This window comes from Trachymyrmex cornetzi, unplaced genomic scaffold, assembly GCF_001594075.2.
Source record: "Trachymyrmex cornetzi isolate Tcor2-1 unplaced genomic scaffold, Tcor1.1 scaffold99, whole genome shotgun sequence".
Lineage (NCBI taxonomy): Eukaryota > Metazoa > Arthropoda > Insecta > Hymenoptera > Formicidae > Trachymyrmex > Trachymyrmex cornetzi.
Window position 1 is genome coordinate 4062993 of NW_017300343.1, and position 14152 is coordinate 4077144.

The 14152-nt window shown below is 31.1% G+C and overlaps 2 protein-coding genes across 2 annotated transcripts; one reads left to right on the forward strand and one right to left on the reverse strand.

Moving 5' to 3' along the window:
* Positions 1 to 3983: 3983 nt before the first annotated feature.
* Positions 3984 to 5444, forward strand: LOC108770265 (uncharacterized protein C1orf198 homolog). Its single transcript, XM_018521760.1, has 3 exons — positions 3984 to 4198; positions 4318 to 4617; positions 4690 to 5444. The coding sequence occupies exons 1-3, from the start codon at positions 4181 to 4183 to the stop codon at positions 5269 to 5271; spliced, it is 900 nt and encodes a 299-aa protein (XP_018377262.1). The 5' UTR covers positions 3984 to 4180; the 3' UTR covers positions 5272 to 5444.
* Positions 5445 to 5996: 552 nt separating this feature from the next.
* On the reverse strand, positions 5997 to 13286 carry LOC108770264 (uncharacterized). Its single transcript, XM_018521759.1, has 11 exons — positions 12921 to 13286; positions 12135 to 12412; positions 11559 to 11743; positions 10380 to 10897; positions 9732 to 9917; positions 8586 to 9127; positions 8257 to 8329; positions 7772 to 7916; positions 7487 to 7672; positions 6906 to 7124; positions 5997 to 6250 (listed from the first exon to the last, which is right to left on the reverse strand). Exons 1-11 carry the CDS (start codon positions 13053 to 13055, stop codon positions 6222 to 6224), a joined length of 2496 nt encoding a protein of 831 aa, XP_018377261.1. The 5' UTR covers positions 13056 to 13286; the 3' UTR covers positions 5997 to 6221.
* Positions 13287 to 14152: the final 866 nt, after the last annotated feature.

A 14152-nucleotide genomic window follows, 5' to 3' on the forward strand; every position in this document is an offset into this window, starting at 1 on the left:
TTTATATGAGAAATGCGAGATTTATTTGTGAATTTTTTTATCTTATGAAAAGAAAATCGTTGACGACTGACTTAGACGTAAAATTTGTTAATTTATATTTATAGACTTAAAGCAATACAGTATTCTTCGCATAAAACTTTTCTGATTAAAATTATACCACATTTTGATAAACTAAGATTTTAAGGCCCAAATAATCTAGAAAATTAACCCTTTTGCTACAGCAGAGCACTAATCGAGGAAATGCTATCGTCGTACGAAAAAACCACAAGTTTTTTTTGCTTTGCCGTGGGTGAAATATTTATTTAAATTCATTACTTTGTGATAATGCGACAGATTCTAAAATTATTTTTAATAATTTTTTTTATTTATTCTGTGTAGACAAATAGATATCGTTTTGTAATCCAAACACGCGTACAGTGTATTCCGAAATGTATTGATAGTACTAAAAAAATCTATAATTCTCATTTAGGTTTTCAACACTATGATACATTTTAGAACAAAAACGTTTTTTTGCCAAAATCGTTGGTATTTTTTTTCTTTTTAAGAAATCTTTAAGATATCTCATATCTTAGTTATCTTGAACTTTTAAAGAATCTTTGAGATGTTTTTTAGCATGCTTATTTGGAAACTTATTCTCATTTTAACTTTGTCCACGGTAGATACGTATCTGTTGTGCATTAGGGATTATAGCACACAAAAAACTTAAGCAATAAAACAAACAATTAAGAAATCAACATGTTGCTATTATTTATGAACTTACAGTTCCTACCGTGATTGGCCAATTCGTTTACTGCTTACGTTTTTGTGTGTCATGACTCTTATAGTGGGCGTTCGTATGTAGGAATAGCTTAATACTCGGTAAATATGCAGAATATGCTCTGTGGCCATTCGTAGCTAAAGGATTAAAGTACACACGATATGTAATATAATTACAAAAGGAAATCGTAAACTATGAATTATTTTGTATATTTTTTTTAATAAAGATATCAAAAATGGAAAAAGTTCTCTGCTAAACTTACATGTTCCATATATAAATTATTTAACAAAAAGTAACTGCTAGATAAGTCCTTTGTTAACGCAATTCTTTAGCTTTAAGATATATCTAATAAAAAGTTTTACAACTTTTTTCTGTCATTGAAAAACTGCGACAGTATCAGAAATAAAAGGATTGGGTTGTACTACATAAAATTGTTGATATTTAATTAATTTGAAATTTAAATAAAATACTTCAATTATGATATTCGTAGCTTGCAACACAATATCAGACTTTATAATTTTAATCTCATTAAATTTTTATCTTATAGTTTTTTATCTTCTTCATAGAAATAAGATAATTTTTAAAAAATAGTCAATATAAGATGAAAGAATTGTAAATATTTTTTATATGAATTTGAAATTGCAACGTAATTCAGCTCAAACAAATAGAAATATTAATACGATTCTTAAAGAGAACTCTGTTAGTGAAAGGACACTTCGATTGATGATTGATATATTTCCTTAAAATCTAAATCTCGAAAATAAAGTTATATAGTCCCAAATCCTAATCCTAACCGATGCGTGTTTTGTTGGAATAAAACTTGTTCTTTCTATAAAATATGATATTTTTATTTTAATCAATAAAAACAGCAATTTCTTATGGTACAACCTAATATATAACAAAATATTTTAAATGTGCAATATATGCGATAAACTATGCTGATGTACCTAATCAGACAGAATTATTTTGCCAGATAACAAAAAAATATTTTAAAAAATTATATTGAGAAAATTATATCTAATATTGTTACACATCCATCTTAAAGAATTTATTTACTCTGACTGTTTGTTCAGAAGGAATTTGAGAATAGATTGAATACAAAATATTTTCGCATTAAGAATGTATTTCTTTATAAAAATATAAAAAATATTTAAACATAATATTAACATCACAAATTTCTGCATATTGAAATATGTGCATAAAGATTTTTTCAAAGATTTGAAAATCAAATATTTTAAAAATCTGTATTATTTTTTTTAATCTGACGAAGGAATTTATTGATTTTTTTTATCATGATTTCAAAAAAAATTTTTTATGTCTTAATGCTATCAATTCATTCCATTCTCAAAATATATTCTTTCATTGAACGGTTTGGATGGGTAGATACTTTTAAAGAGATTACAATTATCGAAACAAGCAGTTGATACTAATGAAAAAAATATCCGGAAATGTTTTCTTGAGAAAAGAAAGCTTTTATTTTGTAATTGACGAAATATCAAACTGCAATGTACTAAGTTGTACATATACTTTGTATAAAGAAAGACAAAAGTGATTAAAAATATATTCCTTTATACTTGAGGTGTTTTATAAAAATATTAATATTATATGTGCATTATCATATGCACATATAATATTAATAACGGATATGCAATCTTTATTTATTATCATTCCTATTAGTTACATACAAATAAGTATTTTCATTCTTTACATTGTATACGTTATATGTCTTCATATTATACTATTACATTTATTCTTTACATATATCATTCTTTATATTAATTTATAAACTTTAAGTAATAGTCATCTGTCTGTCGAATTTATAGAAATGATCTATCATCGCGAGCGACTGATAATGAGATATTAAAATATTGTATATGTGTGTATGATAATAAAAAGAATAATGTATATATATATATATATATAAATATAAATATTTCCGTCGCAATCCGAATGTACAAGAACAGTTGGGCATTGTATTGTTCACCTTCGTTTTTAAGCGGGACTCTTAAAATATATTTAAATGAATACATTTAGATGATTTTGTTTCTTTATAATTGAATACAAAGCGAAATTCCAAGACGTTATTTAATCTATCATTTTACATGTCTGCTGAGAACATTTTAGCTTCATTAGTACCTCGTGCAATCCTCGCCGTTAAAAAAAAAATAATATAGACATGTTACTTTTTTCATTCGACTCTCTTATTGTAATTCCCTATCCATTAGCATTGTAAAATCAAGTTTGTCATTAACAATATAAGAAATTCTGAAAAAAAATGGTCAATTAAAATTAAAAATTATATGTACAAAATATTTCAAACTTACCGTAGGCTAATGGCAGATTCCTGCTGTCATTCTGTAACTTTTAACAATGCATGTCGATATCGTTACAGCGTCGTTGCGCAGATAATTGCTATGGTAAAGAAGCTGCACAACGACACAGCGATATCGACGCTGTCGTTATTAAATTAGAATAGGTCTGCTGAGATTATTGTACTTATTCCGATAACACAGTTATATTGGATGTATTCGAACTGACGGAACAGTTAACTCGCTTGGCAAGTAAATACTACATGACTGTATAATAATCAGTCGTTTTTACCTGTCGTGGCTATACAATTGGTTTTCTAATATTAGGCCAAAATCGGTTATACATTGATTTTGCAATATTAGAAAACTAATGTATAGCCAATATTGAGCAGATTGGTCCAATATTGGAAAACCAATGTATACCCAGAATAATATAAACTATAATTTTTTGCAAAAAAAAGTTATAATTAATACCATAAATTATTGTAATTATTAAAAAGTAATCCTATAAATCAACGTACAACTCTGCATCTTTTAATAATATTACGCTTTGTGGTTTTGAACATATTTTCATTTTATAAAAATTAATAAAATATTACACAAACAATACTACGAAATAGCATGAATTAGTCAATAGATTAGTCAACATTTATATTGATACTTAGAAAACAAACATATAATAAAAACAAATATAAAAAATTAATAAACGTAATAAATACTACACAAATACTAAATTGTTAATTAGAAAAGGAAGATAAAATATGCTGTGCAGTTGATTGCTGCGATAAAGCAACTAGCAGTTTTTATTCAATATTTGCTCGGCGAAAGCAGGGTAGTTGCTCGCTGCCGGCTTGAATGTATTCATTATTTTATTTCTAGAGAAGGCGCAAGCGCATAACAAGTTTTGCCATCATGGCTTCTACGGCCTCCCTAATTATCCTCAATTGACACGTTCGTTTCGTGGTCGACACATTTTCGTGAATGTGATCTTCAATGATGATAGTTTACGTGTATTCAAGACTTACTTTCGTTAAACGTTTATCCGATTATCCTGTGATATAACGAAATAATTAATAATTATTATGTTGACATAATACACTCACCCCTTTTGTTTATGTCATTATTAAAGCTAGTACGTATATCAGAATATAATTTTAATGTTGCTTGGTCGTAGATTTGTCTTTACGCTTTACACATATTCTATAATCATGTTATGATCAATTTGACCATCAACAAATTTTTGTGCTTTAGCGCAGCGGAATGAGCTCCAGCACTCTTACTGCAAGAGCAGAGGAATATTTTTTTAATATAAATCCTATAGCTCGAAGGATCGGCGAGGATATAACAGCAACGAAGGAGGCCTATGAAGGACTATGGAGCACCTTGAGTACAGCGGAGCGCAATCAAGCCATCAACGAGACTATAATTCAGCCCGAGATAGTTTTGAAGTACACCTTGAAGAAGGTTGAGTTGACAAAGGAATTACCCGAGTGGTATCCAAAACTGCGCATACAAACTGGAATGAAATATGTCATAGATGAAACCGGTTCAGTAAGTATAGTATCATCAATGTTTATGGAAAAAATTAAATGACGAACTGATAACTTTTTCACTGTATTACAGACGTTACGATGGCGAGATGAACACTCCGCACCATTTTCGTTCATGACTCAATCACAGATGAATCTTAGTCTGATAGACTCTAACGAAGATGTGAAATCTAGGTCAATGAGGACTCATTTTGGAGAATTACCACATTTTTCTAGTCCTGCGAAGACACAAAGAAACAATTGCTCATTAAGCGATAACTATAACTCCCTACACCAAGTCAGTTATCCATCAGATTGTTACACCAGTGATTTATTCGAAAATGATCAGTGCAGCGATGATTTACTGACAAATGAAATTGACAGCGAACACTCTGATAGTATATTTGCTAAACTGATCAACAAGACCTCTTTATTGAAGTTACAAAGCAATGTCGAGGATGACTTGGAAAGTTTGGTGAGGGATTCCGATACGGACAAAAGTCAATCGAATACTTTAGTGATGACATCGCGAACAAAATCGAGCGACATAAACGAATCGACCGCTCTGTTAGAAACACCCAGTTCCTATAGTAGCTTTCAGTCATCCCAACTGAATCAAGAAGATGAAGAGAGAAGCATACCAAAGACTGGATTTGAGTTTCTCGATAATTGGTAAATTCATTCCGTTGTAGAAAGAAATGATTGAATTATTCGAATACTCTTTTATTACATAAAAGATATTTCCATAATGTCCAAAGAATGTATGCAACATATATGGTTGCAGATGCCTGAACAATGGCTGTGTTCAGCAGAATGTTTATTCTGTAATTGTTGTAAGTTTTTTTCGCATTAATTGGATTATACTTTTAAAAATCTAGAGAAGTAACTTTATCTCAAACGAAGAAAACTTTCAACAGTTGCAAAATAAATATTCTGCTTGGCGCAACCAATATATTAAATTATTCTATACGTTACATAAAAATATGCATGTGTGTTTTGTGTAAAAGTCAGAGTTTATACATGAAAAGAGAAGGAATATTTTTTACAGTATATAGTCTTTGATAAGATTTTTTTTACGTCTATATTTTGTAATGCCCTATTTTATTTGTATTGCATACCATTTACATGATAGATGACTCAAAGAGTTAAACGAAGACTGAAAATTTCCAAAGATACGTTCCCAAAAGATTTAACTCTACTTAGATCATATATCCTTTGGATATCGAATAATGTAGCCAGTTTAGATTTGTTACCTTTTTTATAGCATATTTTATAATAATATAAAAAAATATATAATACGTGCTTATGAACAGGTAGACATGTTTAATGCATTTCGCAAGTCTGGTCACTATTTACAAACACAATTTATCTGTTGTAAAAATTTATGTAAACTGTCTTGTCGATTGTATATCAATATACGTGTATCACATGAATACGCTATAACTTACTTCTCATACATACATACATATTCATAATACATATATGCCTATAATATTAATTATATTATAAGTCATGACTTGCTTCTTATTTCTGAAGAATTTCTCCAGTTCAATCCACCGATGTCGTCTTGGCAAAGGAACTTCGATAGTCTTTCAATTTTTCCCAAGGAAATTCGTTAAATTGCTCTTAAGTAGTCCAGAATCCGGACAACCAAACTGAAAACGTTAGGGTATATGTACTTTTTCCCTAGAGCGGAAACGTTAAATTTTTATAATTGAGATTAATGAAAAAATTTTTCACTTTTTTCACATATCCGCCCTAAGGAAAAGTACATGATCGGTACCCAGATCAGAAAGCATTTTTATTTGTTTTTTTATTACCATGAACACAGTGTAAAATACAAATTCTTTTTATATAAGCTAAACTTATAATTAAAAAATGATATAAAAAATAAAAATAATCACTATAAAAAACCAAAATAAACACATAATTAGGAATACTTCTAATTTATATATAATATATATATAAACTTAATTATATATGTATGTAAACAAATTATATATAAATTGTGTATACAGTTCGTTCAACAAGAAAGTGTGGGTGATATTTTTGTAGAAAATCACAGTAGCGCCATCTATCTTATACCGTACGTTTGAATCTTTAAACTAACTAAAACGGTGCCAAGCAATAATTGATAATAGAGACGACTAAATGAAATATTAGATAATTGCGCATTACTAAAAATCTTCTATTTTCATTTAAAAAAAAACAACTTTACTTTATCGTTTATTCTTTTCAGATTATCACCCACACTTTCTTGTTGAACAGACTATATTACATCATGCCTTTACATGATTGATGCTATTATACCTTCATTACCAGGTGACTGTATAATTGTTATATTTTCATCACCGCTGCCATTCTGGGCAATTTCGGAAGTCCGATAATAATCAAGGACGTTGTTTTTTGTTTGAGAGAACGAGCAAATATTTTGTAGTTCCGTCGCCTTCATTATTTGTCTGGCCTCTGATTTGCGTTCGAAGGGTGACATCAGTATCAGACGCCGCTTTGACGATGCTCGAACTGAGACTTCAAAAATCAATAATTTTAAAACCATTTTCTGATTGTAGAACTCAGATCGTGTTGATATAGATTTTATTTCGAAATTTAATGCTATAAAGAAGTCAAAATTCAATGCAACACATTGTGACAATATTTTAAAGAATAATGGCATCTCCTTATCACACACATTACCAAAATATTTCAATATAATTTTTTATTCAATATTGTCTGGATAAATTCTAGTATAATTTAATACAGCAATAAAAAATACCCGAGTATTTATCTGATATCGGCATATCTAATACGACTAATTTCATTATGCGTTATAAACTTTCTTGTGCCTTTTCTAATACTTTTCCGCAGTGTTACGTTGCTGATAACTAACTTACCACTCGTATCGATTTTATCTCCTGATGCACCCTTACATATGTTTTTCGATCTCTTCGACGATTCGGTCAATGCGGATAAACTTCTTGAAGCGATGGTTGCTTGATGATTACTGTCATTGCCATGACAGACATTTGGCAAGGATTTACCCTTCGGCTTTAATAGAGTGATTTGCGGAAAACAAGAACCTGAGAAAAATAGTTATTTAAGATATTATTTTTATCGAAGAGCATTAAACGTGTTACATTCAATATATTATATAACAATTTTGGAAGCGTCATGTTTACTTTTTCTTCTTGCATGTCTTTTTACGGGATTGCAGTGTCCGTATTCCGAACATCTTTGTCCATCGACACAATCCTGATTCATCGAGCGCTTTTCATCTCCTGTATTACCATTTCTGTATTGTTCCATTGCTTGACGTTCCAATTCCTACGATATCGTAATGTAAACATCAGCATAATAATATTCCATGTGAAAAGTTGAATAAAAATTAATCGAAAACGCGTTTATCAAACGGAGCATTCTACTTTCAAGCATTAAGAACGATTGAAAATTAATTCTTTTGGTTGTAAAATATCGTATGATAACTATTGGAGTAAAAAGAAATAAATAATTTATTGCTATTAGATCTGAACGTCAAAGAATCTGTAAGATCACACGGTTTTCATAATTTTACTAATTTTTTTTCTTTTAATTATTTCCTTTCATTTTTTGCGAGGATATGTATAGCCATGTGCCACAAAATGAATATTCAAGTTTGGAACGTTACCTGATATTTGAGCGCCAGTGACTCCTCCGAATTTCTATATTGTTCCATCGCTTGCTGTTCAAGCTCGTCGTACCTGAAAACCAGTGAAACATCAGTTGCGTTCAGCAGGAAAAGCTTTGAAACTGTTATAAAATCTTCAATGTGATTGATTTATACATTTAGATCCAGTGAAGGACAAGGTTAATCATATTAAAGAATTTTATAAGTTACAAAGTCGCTTTCTCTGTTAAATACAGCTATTCAAACTACAGATGAATTTGATAAAAAAAAATGACTCTGCCAAATCATCCAAACTTTTAAAAAGTTTTTAATCGAAAACTTCAATGTACCTCTTCTCGAAGACATTATCTAAGATCTCCTCGTTCGAGGCATTTGCTAGAACGTCCCTATAAAGCGGCCGCTTCGAGCTCTCGTTCCCATATATTCCATCCTTCAACCGGAACGAAGTTTCAGACAACCTTTGCTGATCTTGTGATGATTCGGCGACCGTTCTCCAGCTAGTATCGGCTCCTCTGCAGTATTCGTACTTTTCCTCAAAACTGCGTAGCTCGGACACGAGTGCGTTTACGGTCACGACCTCCTTCGTTTTCTTCACACTGTGATCCCTATCGAACCATTGCACCTGCACGTTGCGACTGGAAGTTTTTAGGCTCTGTCTGGAATCCAGAAGGAAAGGCTGCTGAACAGGGGGCTTCGAGTGGCCTCGTCGCGTCTTGATGCTGTTCTTTGTTAGTAATATGAGATTGTTAAAGTCGACTCCTTGATTCTTCCGCTTCAGCATTGGTTCCTGGTACAGTTCCACCGGTCGCTGATACACAGGTATGGGTGTCGTTGAACTTGGCTGGGTACAAGGTAAAAATTTCTCGTACATCTACAAAATTACGATGCATAATTTTATTTTCATGAGTTGCTTTGTGGAATTTTTTAATAATGATGTAACATTACTAATCTTATTCATCAATTATAATTGTTTGTATTATATTGATAATAATTGTAATGCGGAAAATAGTTGTAATAAATTCCCCTCTCCCCCCCTCTCTCTCTCTCTCTCTATTTATCTATCTATCTATCTCTATCCTCTCTCTTTTTCTTCAAATACGAATAATATTTAAATTCTAGAACAATTAACCTTGCGTCTACAATTTAGGTCTTTTTTTGGTACAAAAAATTTCGCTCTCAATTTTCTTCAAAATAAAGAAGTCCGATTCCCTTATTGTTGAAAATTGTATCTTAATAAACAAATTTCAACTTTTTCTTTGTCGTTGCTTACATTTTAATTAATAAAATATTATTTAATAAAAAAATTAAGGTTTTAACATTTGAGTTAAAAGACACAGATTGCAGACGAAAGGATTAAAAATATGATAGATTTTTTAGTAAATGATAGATTTTTAAAATTTCTTTTTTAGTTAGATATCTTAATTCTTTTCAATAAAAATACTTTATATAAAAAATTATTTTTATATAAAAAGTGCCTGTAAAGGACGATGGCCGACAATTGCAGCATCGTGAATTGGTTGCAGCGGCGTGCAGATTGATAATGGTGACGAGGAAGACGCTGTCAACTGCAATTGCACTGGTGGTGCCACTCTGTGAATCCATTCTTGAGGCGAACGAAACACATTCATCTCTGTCGCTGATAATATGGACATTCTAGCATTCTGTATCATAAAAAAGAAGTTACATAGCTAAAAGGTTTTAATAATCAATTCATATTAATAATATAAATTATAAAAATTATTTTTTTTAAAAGCTGACTCATTAAATCAATTTAAATTTTAACGTAATACGATCGTTTTTCTTCCAATGCAACCAAATTTTGATTGCATCGCGGACTGTAATGAAAAATTTATCATGACATTCATGAAGGTACATTTTGCATATTACGATTCTATATATATTTTATATAACATTCTATGTAAGAGACTTCAACTTTTGACTAATCTCTTTCAGAAACGTCTAACGTGATCTTGATACAAAAGACCTGTATTGTTTAGCTGAACTTCTTGTACCATTCATCTTTTCTCTTATTTCTCTAATGCGAAAGAAAAAGAGGAAAGATGATCTATGCAAGAAGTTTAGCTGAAGAGAACAGATTTAAAGTTTACTTCTGTAAGCCGTACGTTTACTGGGAAGACAGTTGCCGCAGTCTCCTGCTGCGGCCTGTTATGAGGAAACAACTCGTTCTGGTAATTCCTGTCATTCAACGACGGGAAGTACCGTATCTGGCAAGTCTTGCGCTCTTTGTCATTATTCAAGTTATATGCTATCGGAGGTAGGCTCGACTTCGGGAAGAATTCAGGCACTTCGGCGCTCAAAACTGGTGGTGGCGGCGGCGGTGGTGGTAATGGTGGAGGTGATAATAACGGTTTTCGCTGATATTCTCGCATGATCAAGGGTTGATACTGCAATGTGTAGTAGAACTGATGATGTTGGGTGACAGGCTGCGTCTGTTGTGCGGTACGTGATTGTTGGTTCTGTCGATGGCATCGCTGCTGCTGTTGCTGCTGCTGTTGTTGAAACTTTTCGGAGTTCCATATGTCGCGCACAGCGTTGCTCTCGATGCGGAACTGCAGCTGCATTTCCGCGGCAGTCTCGGCGGTGTATCGGCGATGACGGGCAAACATTCTGATTGATTTTCCTAATAGCACATAATATGTATAGTAAGGAATAAAAGAAGCGTAAGACGATAGCATTTGAGTCTTTAAACTTATAGATACTAGTTTTAAGATGCTAGTGTTTTAATTATTCTGTGTATCTCTAATATATTTCAACTTCTCAACAGGAATTTTTTAATTATGTAAATATAATTTTATTTTTAATTAAACGCAGAAAATGCTAATTAGGTGCTAATTGTAATTGTTATATTATGGATACAAATGTTTATTGTATTAAAATATAAGAAATTACATAATACGAGTTTCTAAACAAAAGTATTTGTTGGAACGATTGTAATAATTATTTTATTTTTCACTGCGTTACAAAGATTGTTGTAAGCGTCATTTGTAAAAAAAGTAGCATATATTTTTATTACAAACTTGCAATAAATAACAAATTTAATTAAAATAATTATAATTTATTAATAAAATCTATTTCATTAATACTAAAATTAGAATATTAATAAATAAATACAAAAATATGTAATTAATGAAATAATTTTTTAATAGAATAAATAACAATTAAAATACAAATGAAAAGATAAAATTATTATTTGTATTATTTTTCGTATAAGGATCTGTACAGGTGTATAATTTATAGATTTGTAATTTGTATTCTTATTAACTTGTAAAATTACTGCTTACCGCCCTCGTCAGATTTATAAGCCGAAAGTAATTCATCGCGCAATCCAATTTTTCTGCTCCCTTTTGGACTGGTCTTTTGACGTCGCTTTTTCGAGCTCTCGTTCCAGTCCAATTGGAAGTTCGAGCAAGCGACGGTTTCATTATCCCTCCTCGCAGTGTTACTCTTTAGTATTTGTATTGCTGAGCTTTGCAAATTGAAAGTACTAATTAACAAGATATTCAAATCTAATCACAATCAATAGTAGATGTATTTCGAATTTTCATGTCTGCGATACAAATATTGTTGTGATGAATATAAAACTCAGAAAGAAATAAAAATTGGACCGACGTCGATTATGCACGTCTTATCGACGTCATTTCAATTAATTTTTCTCCTTGAGAATGAATCAATTTTAATTAAATTGCAATTAATATATTATATCTTCAATCGCTAAATAAGATTTATATATCATCCTTAATTAAATATTACAGCGTAGATGGGTCATAATTCGTGATAATTTCTTTATCACGAAATTGTGTAGAGGGAAGAACTTCGCGGATCGTAAAAATAACACCGAAGTGCCGAAGCGAACTAACGGTTCCCGATGTGATCGCGTGCAACTGGACGAAATTAACCGGGCGAAGTGTTCTTGAACTTCAGGAAGCATCCACGGTTCCACAGCCTCCGTAGCTGAACGGAAGTGGCAAGGCACGCTACCCGACGATTTACCGTCGTCCGGCCTGTACATTCTCTCATGCTGCTCGTCGTACTCGTAATTACCGTATTTCGCCAAGCGCGATTCGGAGATGACGTCTCGAACGAGTCTTGGACGATAATCACCATATTCCTCGTACTTCGCGGTTACTTCGCAACTCTGGCATTAAACGCGCGCGATAAGTTATCATTATGTCAAAATAAATTTTCCTTCCTCTCATCGCGAAAAAATCTGTACTGTTACAATACGCGCGAGTTTTTTTACTTTCAACAATTTACAACTATATTGTTTACTATCTCCAATAAATGAAAATATCAAAATTTGTGGTTCTAAATGATCCAACGTAATTTCCCTTATCTTCAGAAAAAATATCTCTGTTAATTCAACGACAGAGATTAATTTTTTATTGTTGCACTGAAACTGCGATAGAATTTTCTTTTTTACTGTCACCAAATAACAAACATGCCTATTTTATTTTAAATACAAAAAGTGTATACTAGTTCAGCTATAAAAAACAAATTTTTGATAATTCCTTTCTTCTCTTATGCAGGTCTTCAGACAATGATAAACGATAGTAACATCGATAAAAAAATGTTTGGGAAAATATATATAAAATGCGGTACTTTGATGCGGTATTTATGGGATAAGTATCTGTTGCGCGTCTCACTTGAATCCAAAGAGAGTGATTTAACTTTCGGAAAGGATCTTCCAGATCGAAGGTCCAGGTCTTGTCGGCGATCAAACTAATGTTTGCGAAAGCGCTATTCAGTAGCTCGTCGTATGACGGAAATGGAGATATCATTATCTGTACATTATAACCGATTATATCGGATTCCGGCAGCCCGACGAGTCGCGAGGTCGGTGAAATTTCTGCGTGGAAAACGCAAACTTTCTCGTGTCTCGTTCACGAAGCGACAGAAAATTCAGTTTCAAGTCAACAAATAATAATAGATGCTAATACATATATAGTAAAAAATAATTAATAAGTAATTTGACGCGATGAAATAGATCGGTTTTAACCGTTTTGACAAAAGTATCGGAACATATGCAAGAGATGAAGATCGAAGAAGTAATCGAGATTTATCGATGTAATAGATAGGTAATGAGCTTTTTTCAGACATTTTCAAAGATCGATGTGGGCCTCGTAATTTGTCTATCACACTAAATTTTAGTTAAATTTATCTAAGTCGAATTGGATTTATATATTTAAACTCTTCTCTGATCTCTTTTAATTCTATCTCTTTATGAATAATAGTATTTAAACGAGAAAATTATGCGATACAAGTTAAATTTGTAATGCTAAATTATACTCAATTTAAGTCATTTTTAATCATTATAAACCGTATTACTTAACAGTATATCGTTAATTTAATTAAAATAATGAAGTTAAATAATTTAACTCAAGAAATGATTCAATAAAAAATTTGATTCAAATTTAATGTTTTTATTAAATTAAAATCTATATATATTATATATATTCAATTTTTTTATTTAAATTTGTTTCAATTTTATGGGAATTTAAATTTTTATGGAAATTTTTTTATGAACTATATGAACGCTTATTTCAATCACATGTTGCGTATTAAAATAACACATTTTGATACATGTGAAAGTTAAAAATAACAAAATAACTAAATCTAATCCTCCAATGTTTAACAACGAAAAATAATTTTTTGTGTAACACATGATTTTCGTATACGTTGTACAGAACGTTATTTTCTTAGAGATATTTAAAATATCAAAAAATCTTCCTGTATATTTCACATTAAAATTTAGAGGAGAAGAAAAAGGAAATAAATAAGACAGCAACTTTTACAAATCTGTCATCTATTTTACGATCGATGATGATAGTTAGCACGCACTCTCTGGCATTCACACATGCATTCGCACTTTTGTACA